General features: G+C 35.4%; 1 protein-coding gene across 7 annotated transcripts in view; it reads right to left on the minus strand.

The window, feature by feature from the left end:
* Positions 1–27,999, minus strand: part of CSNK1G1 (casein kinase 1 gamma 1) — a 152,406-nt gene that overhangs the window by 86,416 nt on the left and 37,991 nt on the right. For all 7 annotated transcript variants that reach the window (XR_003795842.1, XR_003795841.1, XR_003795839.1 and 4 more), the window contains exon 2: positions 20,497–20,896. Coding sequence is in view for 3 of the 7 variants with exons in the window: in XM_029237452.1 (XP_029093285.1) it covers positions 20,497–20,677 (181 nt within the window). In the remaining 4 variants the exon portion in view is untranslated. The remainder of the gene's footprint in view (positions 1–20,496; positions 20,897–27,999) is intronic.

Consider the following 27,999-nt stretch of genomic DNA (forward strand, 5'->3'; position numbering starts at 1 on the left):
AGGAAGGAACACTCCCAAACTCATTCTATGAGGCCACCATCACCCTGATACCAAAACCAGATAAAGATACTACAAAAAAAGAAAATTACAGACGAATATCACTGATGAATATAGATGCAAAAATACTCAACAAAATACTAGCAAACAGAATCCAACAACACATTAAAAGGATCATACACCACGATCAAGTGGGATTTATCCCAGGGCTGCAAGGATTCTTCAATATATGCAAATCAATCAATGTGATACACCATATTCACAAATTGAAGGATAAAAACCATATGATAATCTCTATAGATGCAGAAAAAGCTTTTGACAAATTCAACACCCATTTATGATAAAAACTCTGCAGAAAGTGGGTATAGAGGGAACCTACCTCAAAATAATAAAGGCCATATACGACAAACCCACAGCAAACATCATTCTCAATGGTAAAAAACTGAAAGCATTTCCTCTAAGATCAGGAACAAGGCAGGCATGTCCACTCTCACCACTATTATTCAACATAGTTTTGAAAGTCCTAGCCATAGCAATCAGAGAAGAAAATAGAAATAAAAAGGAATGCAAATTGGAAAAGAAGTAACACTGTCACTGTTTGCAGATAACATGATACTATATATAGAGAATCGTAAAGATGCCACCAGAAAACTACTAGAACTAATCAGTGAATTTGGTAGAGTTGCTGGATATAACATTAATGCACAGAAATCTCTTGCATTCCTATACACTAATGATGAAAAATCTGAAAGAGAAATTAAGGAAACACTCCCATTTACCACTGCAACAAAAAGAATAAAATACCTAGGGAGACAAAAGAACTGTATGCAAAAAACTGTAAGACACTGATGAAAGAAATTAAAGATGATACCAACAGATGGAGAGATATACCATGTTCTTGGATTGGAAGAATCAATACTGTGAAAATGACTATACTACCCAAAGCAATCTACAGCTTCAATGCAATCCCTATCAAATTACCAACAGCATTTTTTACAGAACTAGAACAAAAAATCTTAAAATTTGTATGGAGAAACAAAAGACCCCGAATAGCCAAAGCAGTCTTGAGGGAAAAAAACGGAGCTGGAGGAATCAGACTCCCTGACTTCAGACTATACTACAAACCTACAGTAATCAAGACAATATGGTACTGGCACAAAAACAGAAATACAGATCAGTGGAACAGGATAGAAAGCCCAGAGATAAACCCACACACCTATGGTCAATTAATCTATGACAAAGGAGGCAAGGATATACAATGGAGAAAAGACAGTCTCTTCAGTAAGTGGTGCTGGGAAAACTGGACAGCTACATGTAAAAAATGAAATTAAAACACCCCCTAATACTATACACAAAAATAAGCTCAAAATGTATTAGAGACCTAAATGTAACACTGGACATTATAAAACTCTTAGAAGAAAACATAGGAAGAACACTCTTTGACACAAATCACAGCAAGATCTTTTTTCATCCACCTCCTAGAGTAATGGAAATAAAAACAAAAATAAACAAATGGGACCTAATGAAACTTCAAAGCTTTTTGCACAGCAAAGGAAACATAAACAAGACGAGTGGCAACCCTCAGAATGGGAGAAAATATTTGCAAATGAATCAATGGACAAAGGATTAATCTCCAAAATATATAAACAGCTCATGCAGCTCAATATTAAAAAACCAAACAATCCAATCCAAAAATGGGCAGAAGACCTAAACAGACATTTCTCCAAGGAAGACATACAGATGGCCAAGAAGCACATGAAAAGCTGCTCAACATCACTAATTATTAGAGAAATGCAAATCAAAACTACAATGAGGTATCACCTCATACCAGTTAGAATGGGCATCATCAGAAAATCTACAAACAACAAATGTTGGAGAGGGTGTGGAGAAAAGGGAACCCTCTTGCACTGTTGGTGGGAATGTAAATTGATACAGCCACTATGGAGAACAGTATGGAGGTTCCTTAAACAACTAAAAATAGAACTACCATATGACCCAGCAATCCCACTACTGGGCATATACCCTGAGAAAACCATAATTCAAAAAGACACATGCACCCCAATGTTCACTGTAGCACTATTTACAATAGCCAGGTCATGTAAGCAACCTAAATGCCCATCGACAGACGAATGGATAAAGAAGATGTGGTACGTATATACAATGGAATATTACTCAGCCATAAAAAGGAATGAAATTGGGTCATTTGTAGAGACGTGGATGAATCTAGAGACTGTCATACAGAGTGAAGTAAGTCAGAAAGAGAAAAACAAATATCATATATTAACGTGTATATGTGGAACCTAGAAAAATGGTACAGATGAACCAGTTTGTAGGGAAGAAATTGAGACACAGATGAAGAGAACAAACATATGGACACCAAGGGGGGAAAGCGGAGGTAGGGGTGGTGGTGGTGGTGGGATGAATTGGGAGATTGGGATTGACATGTATACACTAATATGTATAAAATGGATAACTAATAAGAACCTGCTGTATAAAAAAATAAAGAAAATAAAATTTTAAAAAAATCAAACAAAAACCAAGAAACCACTTCTATGTAACTCAGATTGTTTACCATGTCTATTTAAGGCAAAGAGGCTGGCCTATTGCCTTTGCCACCCAGATAGCATCTCTTTAAGTAGGCAGCATGATCAAGGGTAAGAATATAATAAACACTACAACTTTAAAGAAAGAAGCCAGAGGGTTTTTTTATTTTTACTAACTTAATTCTACTAGTTTATTAGTACACTATGCAGAAAGATTTCCCAAATGGTTAGTAGTTAACAGCAATGATAACTGTTTCTTGTGCTAAGTTTTTTGAAGGGATTACTTATCAATACCAGTAAGTAGTTTATTATAAAAAATCTTATTAAATCTTCCTTAACACCACTGGTAATGGTATAGAGCATGTTTACTATTAATATGTAAGACATATCTGTTTTAGACAATGTTAAAATGTTTTCTAAACTGCAGAACATGATCGATTAGTGGAGTGTGAAATAAATAAATTCAGTGGGTCCTGACCAACACATTCTTTAAAGAAAAGTAGTATAAAATTTAAAAGAGTACATCACACTTAGGTGTATTATTTCATAAAACTTTTGCTTCAAACATACACAATATTAAATTCTGTATATACTGGATCAAAATATAGTATGTATTTTTTAAGTGTGAGTCATGGTGAAAAAAATAAAAGCCATTAATAAAAACCTTCTGAAAAGCAATTTCAATTATTTCATTTTGAGATGAAAAGCTTAGGTCAGACAACTAGTTACTATGACTTTCCTAAACTGTTAAACATAATAGTCTATTCTGAATAATCTGTTAGAAAAATCCTCATTTTCAGCTGAAAGTCTGGAGTGAGACTGATCAGAGTGAGGTAGAAGAGGGTGGATGACGTCATTGATAAATGAGGCCAAAGAAGGACCTGTACTCCATTTCAAGAGGGTGACCTATGAAGTACTTACAGAGGCAATGCTTTAAGCAAGTGTGTAAAACTTTCTACATTATAGTGGTGAGGGGAAAAAAAAAAAGCTGGAATGAATCACTCCAGAAAGCGTGATACTCTACAGCAGAAAAATAATGAAGTACTTTAGTTATAAAAAATTTTTTTATGCAAAATCTCACTTATACAATGATTCCCCGATATAACCTCACCCAATTTCAATAACGAAATGATTTTGAAACAAATCCCAGATGTTATGTTATTTCATCAGTAAATATTTCATTACAGATCTTTAATAGATTTGAAGTATTCTTTAGAGCAGATGGATTACTTGCTATTTGAAGACCTGCCACATAAATGTGAAAAATTAAAAGACCAAATGGAGATCTGCAGATACTGAAAAAGTTATAGTACCTAGTCGACATTTCAGCCATTCAGGAAGAAAAGTCCAAATGGTCCTTTGAAAAAGCAAAAGGGATGAAAGTGAAAAAAGCACAATTATGAACATAGTTAAAGGTAAAACGATTGATTCTAGAAGAACTAAAACTATGGATTGTCAATGACTTGAACCTGATCATCAGGCAAAAATGGTCCAATATTTCATTAATATTTTCCTGCCAAGAAGAATACGACTTCCATTCTAAATGATAATGCAAGTTTTAAGAGGAAAGAAATATATTAATGAGGTTGCAGGAGTAGAAAAGTATGCACGTTTAAAATTAGGCATTCAACTAATGTACAGATTGGAGAAGCCACAGTACCTGAAAACTTCACAAATCCCAGTGATGCACTTATGTCCATTTCTTTCTCATTGTAATGAAGGTACTTACATTAAAAGCAATGCTAACTTACTGGGTTTTTTTTTTTAAGTCTTGCTTTACTGTTAATTATATGGACAATTTCCTGGAGTCTGGCATATAATTTTTCAGCTTTGTTTAGAGTCAGTGATTGTGAAGTAGCTCCTCCTGAGGAACAGTGGAAAGCTGTGTGAGGGTCACTAACACATACTGTTAACATCTAAAACCAAATTTTAATCCTCTTGCACAAATGATATCCCCTAATTTTTTTTTACATTTATTCTTCTTTTTAATTGAGGCATAATTAACATGAAGTAAAGTGCACACATGTAAAATGTATAATTCAGTGAACTTTTACATATCCATACATATACCTACGTAACCATCCAGGGAGAGAACATTTTCAGCTCTCCAATAGGCTTTCTTGTGCCTCTTCCAAATCAGTAATCCTCATTTACCACTACCTAAAGTTACCTGTTCTGTTTAATTGCAAGAAATTAGTTTTGCCTATTTTGAACATCTGTTAATGGAAATATACAGTAACCACTCTTTTGTGTCTGGCTTCTTTTGCCCAACATTATGTTTGAGGTTCATCCATTTTGTTGCATGTATTAATAGCTCATTCTTTTCCTTTTTTTAAAAAAAATTGGGGGGGGGTAGTTCATGTTTATTAGTTTGCGTAATGACTTAGATGTTCGGTTTGAACATTCTCGAACACAATTTTTTGGTGCACATAGATATGCATTTTCCTGGGCACATACCCTGGGTCATAGAGTAGCACATGTAGAAATAACTAAAATGTCCATCATCTGATGAATAGATAAAACAAAATGTGGTATATCCATACAATGCACGAAGAAGTGACCTGACTCCAATGAAGTGATCCACAATAAGAAAGCACAAGGCTTCCTACGTCAGAGGACCATGTTGTTAGTAATAAAAAAATAAATAAAGGTCTCAGTGTGTTCAAGTCTTTTCTTTTTGAGTAAGGACAACAAAATTGTCAAATCCACTTTGCATTCCATCTAGTAGCATATTGGGACATAAAAGACAGTCCTCCTCAGTCTTTGGGAAGTATAAGTTGAGCTGATATCATAAACTACTCTCACTGGCCACCAAGGACAACCAGGGCAAAAAGGTAGTCACCCTATTCAGGATTACCTTTCCTCATTTTTTAGTCTTATTTTGGAACTGCTGTTTCTTCCTCAACAAAACTTTAATATCTTAAGCTAAACATTAAGAAGCTACCAACTTAATTTCACTCACAATAGCCAAGAGGTGGAAGCAACCCAAATGTTCATCAATGGATGCATGGAGAATGGATGGATAAAAAAAAGTGTGGTATATACATACAACAGAATATTATTCAGCCTTAAAAAGAAATTCTGTCATGTGCTACAATGTTGGTGAACCCTGAAGACATTACGCTAAAGAAATAAGCCAGTCACAAAAAGGCAAATACTATATAATTCCACTTTAATGAGGCATCTAAAGTAGTCAAATTCATAGAATAGAAGGTAGAATGGTGGTTACCAGGGGCTGTAGGGAGAGGGAAAGGGGGATTTTGTTTAATGGGTATAGAGTTTCAGTTGGGGAAGATGAAAAAAAGTTCTGGAGATCTGTTTCACAACAATATGAATATACTAAACCCTACTAAACTGTACACTTAAAAATGGTCAAGATGGTAAATTTTATATTGTTAAAAAAATGAATTTGGGCATCCCTTTCAGACCCACAAATGCCATTTCTAGGAAAATGAGAAAATTGCAAGACCTACCTGGTCAGTAATAATAACTACTGTCATTTTGAGCAGGGTCACTCGCAGTTTGTAATGGGAGAACATGGTCTTTGGAGAGACCACATCAAGATATAACAATAAATGGGTTTGTACTTGAGAAGAAGAAGAAGAAACTAACTTAATTCCAAATAAAGTATAAGTAACTGAAAGCTTAATTCAATGGACTTGCTAAACTCCAATTTGTAGAATTTAGGCAATGTAGTATTTTTTAGTAAAACTTTTGCTGCTTTAGGGGCTGGAACTGAAAAGTTCTTAACCTACAACCATCAGATTCTCATTTAAAGTCAAAAATCTTTCCATGTGGGTAATAAGAATAAACATCAAAGCAGCACTATCTGTATTGAAAACTGCATTTCTTTAGATTACCTTAAAAACCTTCCAGGAAAAAAAATCTCTCTTGGTTATTAAAGTGATTATGAAGCAGTGAAACAGATATGTATAATAATTCAAAATCATGATTTACAAAGTATAACTTAAGACTGACCACAAATGAAATAACAGTTTTATCTCTAATCAATAATTTATTGAAAAATTTAAAAATGTTCAAAATGTGATGAGATTTGAAACTTTCCCTAGTTAATTCTAAATATAGTTTCGCAACAGGGAAAAATCATCTCAACTTATACTAAGTGATTACGCTACTTAATTCTAACATGAAGTTACATAAACATATTTGTAAGTCTGCATATTAATTTTGACTAAGCCTATGTACATTTTTTGGTAACAGCTTTTGAGATGTAATTCACATAGCATACAATTTACCCATTTAAAGTGTACAATTCACTGGGTTTTAGTATGTTCTCAGAATCATGCAACTGTCACATCAATTTTAGAATATTTCTATCACCTCAAACCCCCCCCAAAATAAAATAAACCCCATACTCTTTAGCTATTACCCACCCATCAGTCGTCCTGTCCCTCTCTCACCTCTAAACACCAGTCCTTAAGCAACCACGAATCTACTTTCTGTCTCAATAGTTTCTGTGAGTCAACAGATTCATCTATTACGCATGTTTCATACAAATGGAATCACATAATATGTGGTCTTTTTTAACTGGCTTCTCTCATTTAGCATAATGTTCATCAATAGCATGTATTTTTATTCCTGGATTCATTTGTTCATTCATGGCCAAATAATACCACATTTTGTTTATCTATTAATCAAGTGGTGGACAGTTGGTTTACTTCCACCTTTTAGCTATGAAAAATACCACTATGAACATTAACGTATAGGTTTTTGTGTGAATGTTTTCATTTCTCTTGGGTATGTGCTTAAGAGTGGAATTGCAGGAAGAAATGGTAACTCTTAATGTTTAACTTTCTGAGGAACTGCAAAACTGTTTTCCAAAGTGGCTGTACCATTTTACATACCCTTCAGCAGCATGTGAGGTCTCTAATTTCTGCACATCCTCACCAGTCAACACTTATTACCTGTTTGATTCCAGCCACCCTAGTAGGTATAATGTGGGATCTCACTGTGATTTTGATTTGCATTTCCCCAATGACTACTGATGTTGAGCATCATTTCATGTGCTTAATGGCCATTCCTATGTCATCTCTGGAGAAAGGTCTATTCAAATCCTTTGCCCATTTTAAAATCGGGTTATTTGGGGATTTCCTTGGCGGTTCAGTGGTTAAGAATCCTTGCTTCCACTGCAGGGGGCACAGGTTCAATCCCTGGTTGGGGAGCTAAGATCCCACATACCACGCGGTGTGCCCAAAAAAAAAAAAAGAATAAAAGTAAAATCGGGTTATTTGTCATTTTATTGTTAAGGTCTAAGAGTTCTTTGTATACTTGAAATACTAGTCCCTTATTAGATATGATTTGTAAATATTTTCTCCCATTATATGGATTGTTGTTTTACTTTTTTTCAGGATGTCCTTTGCAGCACAAAAAATTTCATTTTGATGAAATCCAATTTATCTATTTTTTCTTTTGCTATTTGTGCTTTTGGTGTCATATCTAAGAGTCCACTGCCAAATCTGAGGACCTGAAGATTTACCCTTATGTTTTCTTCTAAGAGTTTTACAGTTTGGGCTATTACATTTAGTTCTTCGACACATTTTGGGTTAACTTTTGTATAATATGAGGTAAAGGTTCAAATTCAATCTTTTGTACGTGAACGTCCAGTTCTCCTAGCACCATTTGTTGAAAACATTATCCTCTCCCCACTGAATAGTCTTGACACACTAGAAGAAAAGCAATGGACCATAGATTCATATCTGGATTCTCAATTCTATTCCATTGACCTATATGTCTATTCTAATGCCAGTACCACAGTGTCTTGATTACTGTTGCTTTGTAGTAAGCTTTAAAATCAAAAAGTGCGAGTCATCCAACTTTGTTATTCTTTTTCAATATTGTTTTGGTTCTTCTGGGTCCCTTGCAACTCCATATGAATTTTAGGATCAGCTTGTCAATTTATGCAAAAAAGCCAGCTGGGATTCTAACAGGGGTTGTGTTGAATCTGTAAATCAATTTGGGGAGTACTACATCTTAACAATATTAAGTCTGACCCCTGAATGTGAATGCTTTTCCAGGTATTTAGGTCTTCTTCTTCTTCCTTTTTTTTTTTTTTTTAATTTACAACGCTGTGTTTCATTTCTGCTGTATAGCAAAGTTACTCAGTTATATATATATATATACATATATTTTTTTTATATTCTTTTCCATTATGGTTTATCACAGGATATTGAATATAGTTCCCTGTGCTATACAGTAGGACCTTGGTATTTATCTAGGTCTTCTTTAATTCCTTTCCAAAATGTTTTGTGGTTTTCAGAGTATAAATTTTACAGTCATTTTGTTAAATTTATTCTCTTTTGATACTATTGTAAATAAAACTGCTTTCTTAATTTCATTTTTGGATTAAACATAGATACTTTTGTATAATAATGATTCAGACCTCTTCTTTCATTATCCATTCTCAGAAGCATACTGCCTTTTCTTTTTCTTTTTATTTTTTTGGCCAAGCCACGCAGTTGCAGGATCTTAGTTCCCTGATTAGGGATTGAACCTAGGCCCCTGGCAGTGGAAGTGTGGACTCCTAACCACTGGACCGCCAGGGAATTCCCCATACTGTCTTTTAATTAGAAAAACAGTAGTATCTCTTAAACCTCAAGTAGGGAACTCTTTTATATAAATGAATTTTTCAGAAAAGTGAAGTGACACTCTTTCAATTAAAGTTAAAAAGTAAAATCATTTACAATGGAAATGTTTCTAAAGCTTCATGTTTCATAAAGAGAACACCGGGTGTTCACTCTAGCAGCATATTACTTACTAAAATTGATAGAGATTAGCGTGCCCCCCACCCCTGTGCAAGGATGACATGCAAATTCATGAAGCATTACATTTTTTTACAAACTTAAAGTTATGAAATAAATAAGTCACAGGGGATGCTATGTACAGCATGATGACTAAAGTTAATAATACTGTACTGCATATCTGAAAGTTACTAAGAGAGGAAATCTTACAAGTTCTCATCACAAGAAAAATAAATTTTGTAAATATGTGTGGTGACGGATGTTAACTAGACTTACTGTGGTGATCATTTTGCAATATATACAAATAATGAATCATTATGTGTACACCTGAAACTAATATAATGTTATATGTCAACTGCACCTCAATAAAAACGTTTCCATGAATATCTGATGTTTTTTCCTTGATGAATCTACTCAAGATGAGTAATAATTATATTACCCCACTTGAGCAAACACCCTTAGGGGTTAATCCAGTATATAAGGCTATTCTGCCCAGACTGCTCTGCTCTGTGACTTTGTTACCTCCCTTGCTATCAGTCTATCAGTGATCACTTCTTGATATATGTAATTCCCTCTTCCTTCTGTGTTTGTACTCTATGCAAGATTAAGAAAACTAATAAGCTTGTTAGAAATGCATATAAAATAAGAACACAAAGGCTTTAAGAAAAAGACTGAAGGTCTGAAGCACAGGAACTTCTGGGTACACAGATCCTAATATATCTATTTTGACTGCTAAGAAATTTTTTATTTTTATTGTTGTTTTGGTTTGCTAGTCCTCAGCTTTGATGCAGAGAGCTGGAGCTTATTAAGAAAAATGATACCATGTACAGTTTTACTATAACATGGATAAAAATTTCAACAAATGTAATTTATAATTCTAATTTACATTAATGTTAGTTTATATTCTACATAAATTTTTGTGAAAAAATGCTACATTTAGCCTTGTCTATTCTGAAATATGAGTATTTTAGAGTATAATAAAACTGTAGAAAAATTAGACTTTCATCACTGATGTGTAAATTTTCTGCCCTATATAAAACTAATTTATCTAGCAAGCTAGAGAGGATAATGTGTTATAGTTCTAATAATAACCTATCTTCATGAACATGTTTATTGTGTTATTTATTTATAATAATAATAAAAGCTAGAAGAAAACGAAGCCCAATTATATGGTAACAGTTGTGGTAATCCACTTGAAGAAACAGAATAGCCATTAAACTTATAATTACGAAAGTCACATATAGGAATTTAGTAAATAAAAAAGGCAGAATCTCAAAGCATAGCCAACTTCGTTTATACCAAAGTACATATATATGTATATGCATGTATATATAGACATATATACATTTACACACAACTAAACAAAGAGCTGCTCTAATTTTCTGTAATGTTACAATTCTGTCTACAAAAACAAAACCCAAACAAACAGAAACAAAACAAGCTTCATGAATTGGAATTACCATTAACTTCTCTATAGGCTAGGTGCTCAAAACCAAACAATCTAATTATTGTTTAGATTACTCTATCTCTGAAGTAGTTTATAACATAAACTAGAAAAAGGAACATGACAATCTCAAAAAAGAAATGTTAACTTTTAGTTTCACAGTACAGACATTAGCCTAAACTACCTACAAGAGCCCTTTAATCAAAGAAACACTTAGAATTACTTAAATCACAAGGCATTTACTGTTTCAGCTTTCTACCATCCAGACAAACTGGAGAACTCCCCTATCAGCACCACTAGATAAAAAAAGACTGCTCTGTGTTTTTTAACAATACAGAAAAATGATACCTTTTGTGGGAAGGGGCAGTGAGATCAGAAGTTCTAATTAATTTATGATCTCTGCGGAGGGGCGGGGTACGGGGGTGGAAAACATGACATGCAATTCCTTCCAAGTTTTTTTTGTTTGTGTGTTTTTTTTTTTAACTGCCTACAAGACAAAGTCCAAATCTATATCGTGGCCCACAGCTAGTCAAGAACAGACTGCTCACATCTCTACCCTCATTTCCCACTGTACCTTAGTCAAATAAAAAGCTAAGGGTAGAATAAGGTACAGTGTTTATAATCTCCTCCACTTTGATTTTACTCTAAATTTAAAATCTATACTTTGCAAAATTAAAAATAATAAAAAATTAATTATTAATCAATTAGCCAACATTTTCCCTCCTTACCTCCCAGAAAATCCCTGAAGATTAAAGTTGGTTCAACATAGAACCTAGATAGTAATACTTAGAGAAAAGATTATTGGCTACCATTTTATACTTTATATTTCTTTTCTTGGTAATAGGTATAATTATACAGAATGTAAATGATTATAACCTTTGGAATTTAAAATTACTTCTTATGTCCTTTTAAACCTTTTTTTCCCCAGCATGTAGTATTTCAACTGCACACTTAACCAATAAGTAGGGAAACTACATGATACATAATAGAAATATCTGTCTGGGATGTCCCAGACCTGGGCTCTAGTTCCAACTCTGTGGCAAGCTAGTTTATTTTACCTTGACTAAGTTGTTTAATTTCTAATTTGTTTCATTTTTAAAATGACGACGTTTGGACTAGACAATGCCGAAGTTCCCTAGAGGTCCAAAACTTAAGAAAGGTCTAATCTATTAAATCATTCTAAGTTACCATGAGCTTTTTGGGGGTAAATCCCACTCCTGTCTCATAGTAAACTCAGAGCCAACTTTTTCATATAAGTGTCACCAATCTAGTTGTCAGACTTGAAATTGTAGAGTAGGATTCTTGAATCATGGTCAAGTCTTTTGTTCAATTCACTGTTTTTTCAAAAAATTTAATGTTGAATCTTGATTCTGTTAACCAGTCACTATATTAGCTGCCCCACCTCAAGCACTGTATTATGTGAGGATTTCATTACTATGTCCTTCAAAGATCTCCATCCAATTCACGGTTGAACTGAACGGAATCAAAATACAGAGCTCTACTGTTCAGCATCAGTGATGACAATGATCCGATTCTCTTTGGTGAGGTGGTTAAAACAACTACAAATCTCAACTATCTTCTCAGCCAACTCATATTTCTAAATGTGTTACTAGACTATCACAAAAGTTTGTCAAATAAATGCCTTGCTGAATAAAAATATACGATACATAGAGACATCTGGTTTAACATGGCAGAGAAAATGTAGGCATTTCACTCTATTCCTTTCCAAAAGCCCAATGAAACGACAAAAGGAAGAAGACAGAACAAGTAAAATAGGTGGGAAAAAAGCAGACTAGAGATGTCAACATTTTGGAAGATGGGCTCCATTTCCTTTGGTAAGAGCTTTGCCATTTTCTGGAAAAGTATGGCCATAAGTTCAGACAGTTTTCTCCTTAGGATGCATGATCATCACATAAATATTGATTCTGAACTCTCTTCATAATTAAATCCTTAATCGTCCTAGTTTTGTACTCCTGCTGAACAATTCCAAACTGGTTTAGCAATCCTGAAAATTTTACTGTTAAGCTCTCCTGATTAACTAGCCAAGATGTCAATGCATAATCCTGCAAGTTATCATATCTGTGATACTTCTAAAGTTACCATATTAACATGACACAGTCTGTGCATCAGCGAATGTGGTTTAAACTATTTGCTCCTACCATTTTTTGGTGGATTATGCTACTGACAAAAAGAATTCTTCCTCAACATCTGTTAAAGCTGTTTAACCTCAGCAAACTGTGCTTGAGTTAGAACCAACAGAACGCAATTCCAAAAGAAATTTAAACTACAATACTATTAGGAACAATAACTTTATATTCATTTGTAGTTTTCCAAGAAAGTTAAAATACATTATTTCTGGGATCATAATTTAAATTGAATCCCTCCACAACATACTGCAGAAAACAAATGATATAATTCGTTACATATCTATGAAGCAGGAACCTAAGTATCCCCTTCTGAGGGGGAGAAAAATATGTTTTATCAGTCTTACAACTTACCACAACACATAAACAAATGTACACACATACATATCTCCAAAGAGGTAAAGTACATGGGACAAAATATTAACAACTGGTAAATGTAGGTGTTATTATGGATCCTCACCATCCTATCCTTTTTAGTTTTTTGTAAAATTTTGAAATTTTTCTTCATACAAGTTGGGAAAAAATAAAACAAAAATTTAAACAATGTTTTGTATTATGTATACAGACCAAGTGCTCACTATCTGTCAATCACTGTCTTAGGTGATTATATGCATTATCTAAATTTTATCTCTACAACAAAGCTGTAAGATAGATATTATTATTACCCTCCTCTTACGGAGGAAAAAAAATGAAACTTGGAAAGGAAATCTGACTCAGGGCTCTTAATTTTAACCACTTGAGGCAGAAAGTAATGATACGATTTCTAAAACTTGTTTTTAGCTTGTTCCATCCACAGACCCCCAACATTTGCAAATTTATAGGGAAACTTTAACAATGTTATAAAATCACAATACAGTAGCCCCTTACTCTCTGTGGAGGACTGGTTCCAGGACCCCCATGGATACCAAAGTCTGTGGCTGCGGACGCTCAAGGTCCCTTTACAAAATGGCGTATTATTTGCATATAACCTGGGAACATCCTCTGTATACTAGATCTAGATCTCTAGATTACTTATAACACCTAGTACAGTGTAAATGCTAGGTAAATAATTGTAAATACAATGTAAATCCTATGTGAAGAGTCACCTGTAATAGGGCAAACTTAAGTTTTGCTTTTTGGAACTTTATGGGACTATTTTTCCCCAGAGTGTTTTCCACCCCTGGTTGCTTGAACCCAGAGATGAAGAACCTGTGGATATGGAGGGCCAACTTTGTATCAGTTTTTTTGTTTTGCTGACTGGCTTGATTTTTGGCTGATATAGATTGAGTTTCATTTGTTCAAAATGCTAAGATTTCCTATGAAACTATTAATAAAAAAGTAAACATTTGATTTTACAATGCTTTCACTTTCAACTAGAGAAGAAACACTTTTAAATCTTATTTTATCTTAAGCCTATATTCTTTCAGATGAATGCTTTTCAAAAAATTTTAACACAACAGACCCATACCTTTTAAACAAAATCTTGCTGAAAACTCAATATAAAGGTAAGAGAGAGTCCTGCCTGCTCACTTTTCCTTTCCCATTCTCTTGAAGTATGAAATCAAGGGCTCCAAGACTTTGTGGGATGTAATATGAAACCAATTGCTTTATATAATATGCAACTGTAAACTGTTAATTATCACAACTGCCAGAAACAGAACTGACTGGTAAGAGCTGAAGTTATAAGTCCCAATTTAAGTTCATTAGTGATACTTAAGTAATTCAGATATGGCAAGAACAATACGCAGAGAAGTTGTCATGTACACTCTACTTTAGTCATAGAAATAAGTGTCTTATTTTAGAAGCAAGGGAGGAATGTGTCACAGGACAAGCTGATACCCTTAGACAACTTACCTTTGTCAGAAACATCCTTCTGTTCTAATGTACTTTTACATATTTCACCAGATACCAAAGATGGAATAGAACAAAAAGGTCAATTCTTTGTGCCTCCATTTTCTTATGCGTAAGTAAAAACATTCTCTAACAAGATACTATTTCACAAAGACAGTATAAAAATTATTAAAATTTATATGCAAGATTGTTTAGTCTAAATGGTCTCCCATAAACATAGGCACATACTTGTTAGGATATGAAATCACCTATCTACTTATTCTTGCAACTAAGAAGGAAAAAAAGCTGTTATTTGTAGACTAGGGATACATATTTTCTAAATTCTGGAGGAATAGAATCATTTTTATCTTAATGTTTACATGATTCTTTCCAGGCCTGATTCAGGAGACTCAAAACTTTAATTTTAAAAAAAAAAAGGGCTTCCCTGGTGGCACAGTGGTTGAGAGTCCGCCTGCCGATGCAGGGGACACGGGTTCGTGCCCCGGTCCGGGAAGATCCCACATGCCGCAGAGCGGCTGCGCCCCTGAGCCATGGCCACTGAACCTGCGCGTCCGGAGCCTGCTGCTCCGCAGCGGGAGAGGCCACAGCGGTGAGAGGCCCGCGTATCGCAAAAAAAAAAAAAAAAAAGGCCTCAAAATATTCCCCAAGCTTCACAATTAATAAAAAACAACCTGCAGATCTGTTTCCACTCCATCGTGTCCTCCTACCTTTTATCCATGATCATCCTTCATCAATCTTCCTTTCTCAAATCTTCAAAATTCCCCTTTCTATTGAGGCAATATACATAGATAAGATGCCACAGATATAATCTTTCCATTGAAAAATATGCAAAGGCCACAAACAAGCAACTCTTAAAAGAAGAACTATAAATAAATGTGTAAAGATGTTTAACTTCACCCATGATGAACACATACACATTTAACAAGATACCATTTTCCCCTATCAGACTAGCATAGATGAAAAGATTCTCGATAATGTTCAAGGTTTTCAAAGGAGAAACACACACACACACACACACAGGCTCACACAGAAAGTAAAGGAAAACCATCTTTCTGGAGGGCAAATTGACAATGTGTAAGAAAATCACAAATACGTATGTATCTTCGACACAGAAAGTACACTTCCAGGATTTATCCTAAGAAAATAATCAACCAAGCTTAGACTACAAGGATGTATTTATTACAAGTATCTACAAGGATGTTCAGATAGTATTACTTATAATTAAAAAACAGAAATAATTTATATGTGTATTAAGACTAGCTAATAAATTTCTACATACAGACATTAAAAATGATCTATATTTAAGCTGAAACATAGAAGTTCATGCTGTATTAAGTGATAAAAGCAAGTTTACAGCACAGTTTGATTGCATTTCTAAAATATGTCCTGATCCATATTTGTTATTCTGGAAAATTAAATTAATTAAACAAAATTAGTGATTATCTTTGGAGATACTTTTAATAAAAATTTTAAAAAAATTTTGGGCAACAGCATGTTTTCTTTTTAAAAGCATTCCTTTAAAGGCTATGTTTATTGCTATTTTTCCCCTGGTTACAAAATACATGTATTCATTAAAATAAACGAAGAACAAAAAGGAAGGAAAAAAGGAATCATCTCAGAAATATATAAACAGAAGTAAAAGACCAAAGGCTATAATAATCAGCTTCTCCTGTTTAGCCTTAGGGCACAGGCTGTGCTTAACACCCCACCCCTCTAGAAACTCTTGTCTTGACTTTTCGACTTCTCTACTCTTGAGGCTCTTCCTCTTCCAGCATCCCTTAAATGCACGCTCTTTCTCTCCTCACTCACACAAGGTCCACAAGCATCATATCATCACTGATGATTGCATGCTCATTAACACCAACATGGTAATGATTTCTTAATCCCAGCTGAAGTCTAATTTTTCTAAGTCTCAGAGTCACATTTCTGCGTATGTGCTACACAATCCTCAAAGTCAATATATTCTCAAAGTCTAACTTACTTGCCTTCCCCATCGCCTACTCTAATCCCATGTTTCCTAGCTCTATTAAAGGTTTCCTCATTCACTTGGTCTTCCCACACTGGCAAAATAACTGGTAACCAAATCCTGCCTAAGGTCTCCTTCTGAAATTTCTCCCTAATTCATCCCTTCCTCTGCATCTCACTGCCATTTTCAGAGCTAAGGCAGGCCTAGCCACTTCTGACCTGGACTACTTAGGGTACCCATTATATGCCATACACAGCAAAAGGAATTAAGAATACGAATAAATATGAGAATATTAATAAAGCAAATTACTACCATCAAGCATATCTTGAGGTAGAGAGATGGAGGAACATGACACAATGTGACAAGTACAATTAGAACAAAAATCCACACGATGTCAACCTCTTTACTATCTGATCTAATCTTATACTGGGAATTATCTTTCTAGAATACAAACCAGATAATGTCACTCTTCTGTTGTAAAACCCTTGATGATTCTACTCCACTGCCTACAGGATAAAGTCCAAATGCTTTAATACCAAGCAAACACTTCACAGTCTGCTCCCAAGGTATCTAATAGCCTCATCTATTACTCTTCTTTCACTTCACACCCCATAACCCAGCCGTGTATAACTAGTTGCTGCTCTGACGATATGCTAAACAATTTTACAACACATAGTGTTTGTGCATCCTGCTGTTGGACAGTCCTTCTTCCTTGTGCTCGCCAGTGAAGTCCTGTACTACCCTCGATCAAACCACGCTCCTCTGTGAAACATTCATTAACCTTCTCTGCCAGTGTAGTTTTTATACACTCTATTACAATACTTATCACTTTATGTTGTAATTTGTTTTTCTTTTTCTGTCATTAGACTGTGAGATTTTTTTTAAACTGTAATTGATTTATAATATTGTGTTTGTTTCAGGTATACAGCGAACTGATTCAGTTATACATACACATATATATTTTTCAGATTCTTTTCCTTTATAGGTTACTACAAGATATTGACTACAGTTCCCTGTACTATACAGTAGGTCCTTGTTGGTTATCTATTTTATACATAGTGGTGTGTATCTGTCAACCCCATACTCCTTATTTATCTTCCCACCACCTGATACTGTGAGATTCTTAAGTACATCTTGTAATTCTTTGTATCCTTCCCAAGTCTAGCAAGACAGTAAATATTCAAGAAGTGTTTGTTAAATGGATGATGAGGTGGAAATAGATTTACATAGAGCCAAAATACACTAATCATCCCTTTTTTTTTTGGCTCTCTGTCTGGAATTCAGGAGTCTACTGAAGCAGTAATGCCACTACCTACCATGACCCCCACATACCAGGAACCCAAAGGAGCCCATGTATTTTTTTTCTCCCCCCTTCCTACTCATCTGGCTATCTATCCATCCAGCCCACAAATAACATCAGCAAATAATACAGATAGAATCCCTGCCCTCCAACGGGCTTATACTGGAGTAAGGAGAGACAATTAACAGGTAAACAAATACATAAAATAATGTCAGACAGTGATCAATGCGATGAATAAAACAAAGCAGTTTGATGAGACAGAATGTGGTTAGGGGAGTAATGTGCTATTTTAAATGGAGGTGGGAGAGAAGTCACAGAAGGTTTCTCTGAGACAGTAACATGAAAGTTGAGGCCCAAGGGATGAAAAGCAACCAGCGAAGCAAAAGTTTGAAGAAAGAATCCTTCAAGCAGAAGGAATTGTAGGTGTAAAAGCTCTGAGGCACAAATGCACTTGGCTATTTGAGGGACAGAAGAGACAGGTAGCTAGAGAAAGAAATGAGTTTGGAGAAGAAAGCACAGCGTTGTAATGGCAGCCTGGGTGGAGGCCTATCTGCTCCTGCCTTGAGTTTGGAATTTTCCAGTTTTCACCTCCTGTTGCCTGCACAATCTTCTACTTCCTAATACCATACCAAGAGGACAATGGAATGGGGTATACAGCACACCCTATTGTCAGGAGACATCAAATGATTCTGAAAGTTACTTTTCTGGTTTCTGTTGATAAAAAGTACTCCTAGATACAATGCCCTAACAATAACGGTCCCAGGGCTAATGAAAACCTCATCAGCACACAAGAATAAAACCACTTGAAAAGAGAGACAAGTTCTTTCTACTGACTACAATGCAAGTCAAAATGGGACCCATCATAATCACCCTAGATTCATCAGAGGAAATAAAACACAACACTTTACCACTCTGAAAATATACATGAGCTATCCTTCTACCTGAATAGATTTTTCCATTCCTGTGTAAACGTAAAGATCATATAATACAAATCTAGACTTAAGTAATTAAATAAAATACATTTGCAGTTTTCATTGACCAGGATTTTTCTTCATCTTTATAGAAATTAAACAATTTTATGATGTTTTGAGAAAGCATGAATTTATATGCATTATAAACCGCCTCAGTAATTTTGTGGATGTTTGTCATAATCTATTTAATTCAAGTACTACTGTGATGTTAGAGCAAAGTCAACCCATTATATAAATGTATAGTCACAAAACTAGCTACTAAAGCAACTCAGTAGTTGGTAGGAACTCAAGCAGTGTGAAATTACACATCTTACTCCTATTTTCAGTAGCATCTGCTGGCTTTGCTAACCAGAACATGAACACATCACTAAATATAAAAGCCTTTCATTATCCTAGTCAGGTCTTAAAATTTCAGGCTCCCAGCCTTCTAGTGGTAAAAATAAATTCATTCTCAGCATCCCTAGATTCAATTCTACACCCAGTGATCTCTGGCTAGTACAGTGATGTTTCCCTGAATCTCTCTATGGGGGGATGAGAGGTAAGATTTTTTCGATCTCCTTTGGAAAAATCATGAGAAGTAGCAGAGGTAATCAAAAATAATCATCTTATGCTCCCACGCTCCCAATTCCTCAAAGGGCAAAGCCTCTTACGATGGGTCTTCAAAATACTACATAGTCTCAACAGCTATGAAAAATAAGAAAACACTTTAGCTTAAAAAAGGACCTTGTCACAATCTGCACCAATACAGATCGGTGACCAACTTCACATATTCACAAGATCCTTCATTTTCTCTTTCCCATTCACCTAGGGAGGGCCATAAAAAGTTTCTAAATACCCAATGTACCTTCTTCCTAATTTCACATCTTCAAACTGGTTGATTTTATCATTATTCATCATCTCACTCATAAACTAATACCTGAAATAAAAAATCCTTTCCTTGGTTGGGAAATAAAAATTGCAAAGTTTCTCCCTGGAGTTCTAGCTCAATCCTGATGTTGGAACTTCCGGGAAGGAATGCAAACATGGTATCAGTTGGAAAACCTCTCTAAATACTGATGTATCTCCTTGCAGACTAAGTATGGGTATTACTGAGTAAGTACTGACTCTTCCCTTACTAAGGGTAGATTCTGAATTAAAACAAGGCCTTAATCCCTTCGCAAAGTGTGGTTCAAGGACCAACAGCATTTTAATCAACTGGGAGTTTGTTAAAAAGACAGTATACAGGGCTCTACTCTCCAACCAACTAAATCAGAATCTTCGTTTTACTGATATCTGTATGTAGATCTCCCTACATCACAAAATCTCAGAACTGGTGGAAAATCTAAAATCCTATCACACACAAAGAGGGATGAACCCTGGATAACAATTATACCTGATAATGACTATAGTCTCCTTCATAAATTCTTCAGTTCTTTTAACAATAGGTCCTCATTACAAGAACTTCTCATAAGATTATAAACTGCTGGTCTTGAAATGCACCAAAGCTTATTATAGCTGCTGTTGTTCTTGTTAGGCTAAGCCAATAATATAACCAAGTTCTTACCTAATCTGAGCTCTCCAAAGTTCCCACACCCTATCTTCTTGCCAACCCTGAAGTTGGGTCCCACCATAAGAACCCCAGAGGATGTTGAGGAGCCAGATGGTCGGGAACAGTGTCCACTCCTTTGTGCCATGGGTTTAGTTGTCCGTTGTCTTTCATCCTTTTCCCTACTAGGATGGTCCATGATCCTACACGACAGAGTCTCTGCACAGGTATCCTTAATTTGTATACCTCTCTTCAATACAAAAGTACGTCCAAATCAACTGGAGTTAGAGTAAGGTAAGGAGTTCTTTTGGCACCATGTTTATGTTTCTAATTTATCTCCAGGAGATGAAAAACCATTGATTAGTTCTGGTAGGACACGTAGTCTGTAGGTCTCAAGCATAGGAGGATATTGTGTAACCTAGGTAAAAAATCAAGAAAGCATACAGTTAAAAATTATATTTTAAAACAAATTAAGAGTTACCACTAATCAGAATGGACTCTATCCAAAACTGAGCAAAGTGGACAGCTTCCTGAAATGGATTTTGGTTTTACATCCTCCAACAGTTTAGCCATCTGGACTAGTAATTCATCTGGTAACATAGGCTCAGTAGGAGACAGACCAGGGCAGCTAATGGAACACAGAACCCTTTAACATAAAATGCTTTCTTCTAGTGTTGTACATATGACTCAAAAGAAAGCTATTTGTTGGCTTTTTCATCACTGGCTAACAAAGATGTGGTGGGGTTCAGCCAAGTTAAATAAACTGAGGGCAATTAAAAGCTCTTCCCCTTAATGTGGACAGAACCTATCAGAAATAAGCTACTCACTACTCACTGTCCCCCTCCTCCATCCCCAACATTTATCAAACACTGACAGCAATCACGAAATCCAAAACAAGTTACGGATTGACACAGACTACTTCTATGAAGGCCTTACCAAAACCCTAGTGGTACAAAGTAGTACTAGACTAAAGGTTGGGAAAGCTCAACTTTTGGTCTAGTTTTCATTGTGGGCTGAGTACACAATGACAGAGTGCCTGAAGCAGGTCCTTTGCACAACCCCAAAGTGAGAATAAATCTGAAGAACAAAAAATCTTAAACAAAACTCATCCCTACCAGAATTCTCCAGTTTCTCAACTTAGGACTAAGCCCAAGACAAAGTTTACAATGAGATAATTTTGATGCTATTTTTGATAATCTAGGTGAGTATCCTTAACAAAAAAATATTCTGTTACCACCAATCACAGACTAAACACATACTTTTGTTTCACTTTCACCGAAGATGTCCCTTAAAATTTTAAGGAAGAAGAGAATTAGAACTGCTTGGTTATTATTGCATGTATACAAGAAAGCAAATATGTCTAGACTGTAAGCTTCTTACGTATACCTTTAATTCCCTAGTACAGGAACAGGCACATACGTGTGAGCTGAATGTACAAATGGGCACATAATCCAAGAACATACTCTGCTTACTTCATTATAGTAGTTAACTATTTTCATCTTTTCTGTCTGCTTTCTTTGCATTATTAAAACAGCATAATGACTTTAGGCTTCCGTAAATCTAATCATCATTAAAATATATTTCCCTGTGGGCTTCCCTGGTGGCGCAGTAGTTAAGAATCTGCCTGCCAATGCAGAGGACACGGGTTCGAGCCCTGGTCTGGGAAGATCCCACATGCCGCGGAGCAACTAAGCCTGTGAGCCACAACTACTGAGCCTGCGCTTCTGGAGCCTGTGCTCCATAACGGGAGAGGCCGTGACAGTGAGAGGCCTGCGCACCGTGATGAAGAGTGGCCTCCGCTCGCCGCAACTGGAGAAAGCCCTCGCACAGAAACAAAGACCCAACACAGCCAAAAATAAATAAATACATTTATTTAAAAATAAAAAAATTAAAAAAAATAAAATACATTTCCCTGAATTTAGGAAATTGTACATCTACATTCAAAATGTATATTCTGTTAAAGTAAAAACTCAAGGTGGTAAGAATAGGTCAGTAATTCCTGGATTTACTACATGAACAACATTATGAATTTATATTTCTCCTCACTCTTTCTGTTATTATAATTTCATCTAATATCCTTCAATTATCTTTGTTGTCTACCCAAAGTCCCTCAAACAATATGAGTAAAGAAAGAGAAGTAGGGAATTCTCTGGCTGTCCAGTGGTTGGGACTCCACGCTTTCACTGCCAAGGGTGCGGGTTCAATCCCTGGTCAGGGAACTAAGATCCCACAATACACGCAGTGCACACCCCCCCTTCAAAAAAAAAAAGAGAGAGAAATGAAATTTAAGATGTTTTATTTAGATAGTCCATCTTAACAGGTGGTCGTGTGTCTATAGATGATAAACCGTCAGGCTATACTTTCTTCCTTTATATCATACATTTTTTTGAGAACAGGTAAAGGGTGTCTTAGCCTATCCAGACAATTTTGAGCATTGAACTAACTCCTAAAGTTTCATCAGTTATCACTAGTATAATAGTCTTATTTGTAAGATTTGAAAAACTGTACTACCTTGTCTATTGCTCTTCATATTTTTCATTGTGCTCACTTCTTTCCTAACAAAAGGAAATTATTTTTATAATGTTTGTCATTAGCTTTCTCCATTGCACTTAGACTCATGTAACATTAGGTTCAGTAATCACTCACAGCCCTCATATCCAAGTATACTTGCATGTATGTATTCAAAAAACATACAGTAATACTTGCCAGGTTAGAAAACTGCAGAAAGCCAACAACCGTATTCAGCTGGGAAAAGGATGTTTCTTTTTTTTAAACATCTGCTTGTAGATTAGAACAATCATTTTACCTCCCACAAACATGGCAAACACACTTATCAATGCTGTAATCTATTCATGAGACATTAGCACAATTTAACCTGTAACTATGAAAGATGAAAAATATTCAAAACTACTTTATGTGGCACCTCTCAGAGAAATCAAATTGAATGATTAAATTTTTAAAAATCCTATTTCTTTTTCACCACTTGCTGTTCAAAACTATTTCCTACTTCCCAATTACAAACTCTTTAGCTTGTCACTTGAGTCCCTTCAATATCAACTCCCTATATAAATTCATGTATTAAAGCTACTACATAAAGCAAAGGAACATCCACCCTTAGCTCTTATACCTAAAATGGTCTCTTAACTCTTCTGTCTTAAGGCCTGACTCATATCTTACATCCTTTGTGAAACCTTTTATAACCAATTCATCATTAATGCTTGGAGCACCACTGTCTATACCACCATTTGCTACCTACCATATATCAGATTATATTGATATGTATTCTAATATTCAATTTGATTATAAGCCCTTGAAGTTAGGGATCTTGTCACATCTCTTTTAGTTTCTTGCATATAATTGGTACTTAATAAGTCCTGAGTAATAATTATGATCTTGAATAATAGAAGACAGATTCCTAGCAACATAACCTAATATTTATACAAAATAATATGTAAAAGTAAGGAGAACCCTAATTAACCCTAAGAACTCCTAGAATTCATCTAGCAAGAAGCTGGTATTATTGCATTTAAATTCATTAGTGTTAAGACATAGGCTACTTAGAATTTCCATTTCACAAGGATATTAAATGGTTTATTTACAGTTACTAGCAAATAACATATGAAAAAGTTAGCTCAAGAACCAGGTGAAATGGAACACCCAAGGTAACAATTATGTTATACTTTAACCTTATTTTTAAAAAAATGGCTTCTAAGGACAGCAGTAAAAGATAAACTATATGTTTATATTTTTTCTCCTCTTTTTTTTTAACAGTAGAAGGAGAAAGGAGAGAAATTATATAAATGCAGTAAGTAGATGTTTGTTTTTCTGGGGAATAAACTATTCAGCAATCACTTAGATCTCATTAAACATGTTAATGTTACAATGCATATGTATTTGAATTTTTAGAGTCATACCAGCAAATTTCTTAAAAAGCCTAATTCTAGTAGTTTCTACCACTCTAGACATGCCTGAATTAGAGAAAAGGTATTTTTAAAATATGACAGGGGGCTTCCCTGGTGGCGCAGTGGTTGAGAGTCCGCCTGCCGATGCAGGGGACGCGGGTTCGTGCCCTGGTCCGGGAGGATCCCACATGCCGCGGAGCAGCTGGGCCCGTGAGCCATGGTCGCTGGGCCTGCGTGTCCGGAGCCTGTGCTCCGCAGCGGGAGAGGCCACAACAGTGAGAGGCCCGCGTACCGCAAAAAAAAAAAAAAAAAGTTTTTAAACAGGAAAATAATAGTTCATACTGTAGTTAATAACAAGAGAACAGAAAAAATGTTAGCACATAGAAAGAAACACAATTTAAAGGATTACATACCAAACTGCCAAATTTCTAAATCAAGATAAAATTACAAGTACTTACACTTTGTTAAAATTTGCAAAATATTATTACTTTTTATAATGAATATTTTACCTCTGTAAACAGCTTACAATAATAGAAAGTCTTCCTAACACTGTTTAAATTAAAAATGACACTTGCAAGGAAACAACCAAGAGTTTAATGAAACTGCTATCATAAAAACAAGTAGTCACTGATTAAAAGTAGACATTATGTCAAAATTAATCATACTTTATCTTTTATACCTTATAATACTGTGACTGAACTTCACTGGATTTAGAATGTTATAAAACTAGCAATCATATGTATGCTAAAGTTATACATACTGTAGTCCTAGAAAAATTAAAGTTCCATAGTGACGTGCTCCCCAATTGAGGTAATTTGATTATTTAAAAACCAAAACTTTTGTGCACAGCATACATGACACCTTACTGGGCACATCAGAGACTATTCTCGAGTCAAATAGAGGTCTGAACTCTCTGGTCACTTTACTCAAAGCCAAAATTAAATTCTCCCAACTCTGCAATTAGTCATCATGGACCTAGGATTTTATAACAATGTGGAGAATCAATATAATTGTTATACTAAGGATTAAGTGGACTCAATGTTTAGCTCCCTCAAATGAAAAATACTTGATCCTGCATTACCAACTCAACACCTTAATATATTTCAGTACCACAAGAAAGCCAAACACATAACCCTCATGAACAGGGAAGAATGTCTCATGTAGAGCAACTAAATGTAAGAATTGAACTAAGGGCTAAAAATCCTGAATTCTAATCACAGATAAGCCAGTGACCCAAGCCAACACTTACCTCAACTTTCTCAACCACAAATTGAAACTTATTCAAAAATAAGTCATAAAATATTTGGGAAAAAAAAAAGAATTAAAACTTAAACTTTTTAACCAAGAAAAAGAATTCATTGTCCTAACCTGGTCTACACATAGACAAATCCCAATGGCCCTGAAATCAGTACTGGTAAGTGTGGCAACTTAGAAAAACTTAGAGTATGTTTAGCGACTGGAAGGTGGCATTTTAATACCTTAAGTTTAATCATAGCTGAGCGTATAAAGAGGTTTATGCTGTCAGTACTGTCCTAACAAGAAGGATACAGCACAGCCTTGCCTACAAAATGTTTAAAAATGTGCAGTTCAAGAAAAAATGATTAACTATAGATTATATATACAATAGAAGTATAAATTGTTATTTATTTACTATTATCACATATTAATTAAAATACTAAATCAAATTATATCTGTTAAATATGCAAGTACAGTTTAAAAGTATAAAAATGTAGATATACTTTGTGAAATATAATCTGTATTTAATCATTCTCAAATACTTCTATATTATATACTTAGCTCTTTCTTTAACAATATTAGTGCTTACTGCCTTCATTCATCATCTTGGTTATGTGCCCGTTTTTTGGATCCCAGCATTTTTATCTTTTATTATCTGAAAAAGCAGTATTACTGACATTTTTCAATTGGTAAGTTAAAACTAAGATGAAATTGTTCCCAATTTTTTAAACTTAACACTGGGTAAAGTCAATGATAAGAAAAATGATGAAACTGGTTAACAGCAAAATTTGGGAATTACTATATAAAAAAAAGCTTGCAGGAGGTGGGAGGGCAGGGAGGATGGAACTTTGCAAATGGAAATATGGCAGATTACTCAAACAGCCCGCCTCCTAAAAACTGAAAATGCTGAATTAAAAGCAACAAGTCAGGTATTTTTCAGCTTGAAAAGTTTTTTATTTATTTCTATCTTATATCTTATATCCATTTCTCTCCTACATATTTTCACACTTGCCTTTAAGTCCTTAAACTTTTTATTTTATTTTTTTAATTTAATTTAATTTTTTTTTTTTGCTGTACGCAGGCCTCTCACAGTTGTGGCCTCTCCCACTGCGGAGCACAGGCTCCGGATGCGCAGGCTCAGCGGCCATGGCTCATGGGCCCAGCCGCTCCGCAGCATGTGGGATCCTCCCGGACCGGGGCACGAACCCACGTCCCCTGCATCAGCAGGCAGACTCTCAACCACTGTGCCACCAGGGAAGCCCATAAGTCCTTAAACTTTTTAAAATAATTGTTTTTAAAGTCTTGGTGTATGAATTCTATCATTTCAGCATTTCTAGGTCTATTTCTATTGACTTATTTTTCTCTTAGCTATGGATGACATTTTCCTACTTATTTGCATGTCTAATTAACACAAAATTCAGGATAATGATTCTTTCTAGGTCAGAAAAAGGAAGGGGCACATAGAATCTTCTAAGATACCAGTAGTGTTCTATTTCTTTAATGGAGTGATGCGTACACAGTGTTCACTTTTAGTCTTTAAACCATACTTGAATCTTTATACATATGCTTGTATTTCTTAAAAAAAATACGGTAAAAACTTAACTTCAATGCTTTGAAAAGATACAGTAGGAAGAAAAAGGAGGGCAGCAGGGGAAGGACATCATCAAAATGGACACAGCAGGGAACTCCAAGGCTTCACCCACTGCACATACACATCACACACACACACAGGCTGGAAAAAACGGTCAGAATCAACTTTTGCAGAACTCTGGAATCTAATAAAAACTACAACAACCAAGAAGGCTTCGCAAAGAAACAAGTTGCTACACTGCAGTAAGAGAGTGATGTGGTGTTTCTAACTGCCTACCAACCATCCCCCACTCCCCAGTTCAGCAGGGGCAGTAAGGATGGCAGCTGCACTCCTGGTGCAGGATAACAGTGCCAAGGGGGCAATACAAACCTTAGTCTCAAACAACTGTGGCTGAACGCAATGACATGACTGACAATTTCCTCAAAAACTGGCACAAGAAAGTGTTTTTGTTTTGCCTGACTTGGAGCACTCCCAGGGCAAGCAGCCTAGGATAAGGGAAAACAGGCAGGATAATAACACATATATAGAACTAAAAGCCTGGAAAGGAAGACATTGAGAAAGGAGATACGTGGGGGGAAATGGGCTTTGTAAACTCTCATATATAATGCAGAATCTAGAAGGCCACACATATGCCCAGGGCTGAACACATGCACAGAAAAAGGCCTAGAAGACCTTAAACTTTTACCTCTAGCTGACCTTTAGGCTCCACACAAACAGGAGGTAAAAGCTAAGGCAGGGGGGCTTCCCTGGTGGCACAGTGGTTGAGAGTCCGCCTGCCAATGCAGGGGACAC

The sequence above is a fragment of the Monodon monoceros genome, unplaced genomic scaffold (assembly GCF_005190385.1).
Source record: "Monodon monoceros isolate NGI ecotype Baffin Bay Population unplaced genomic scaffold, NGI_Narwhal_1 Super_Scaffold_21, whole genome shotgun sequence".
Lineage (NCBI taxonomy): Eukaryota > Metazoa > Chordata > Mammalia > Artiodactyla > Monodontidae > Monodon > Monodon monoceros.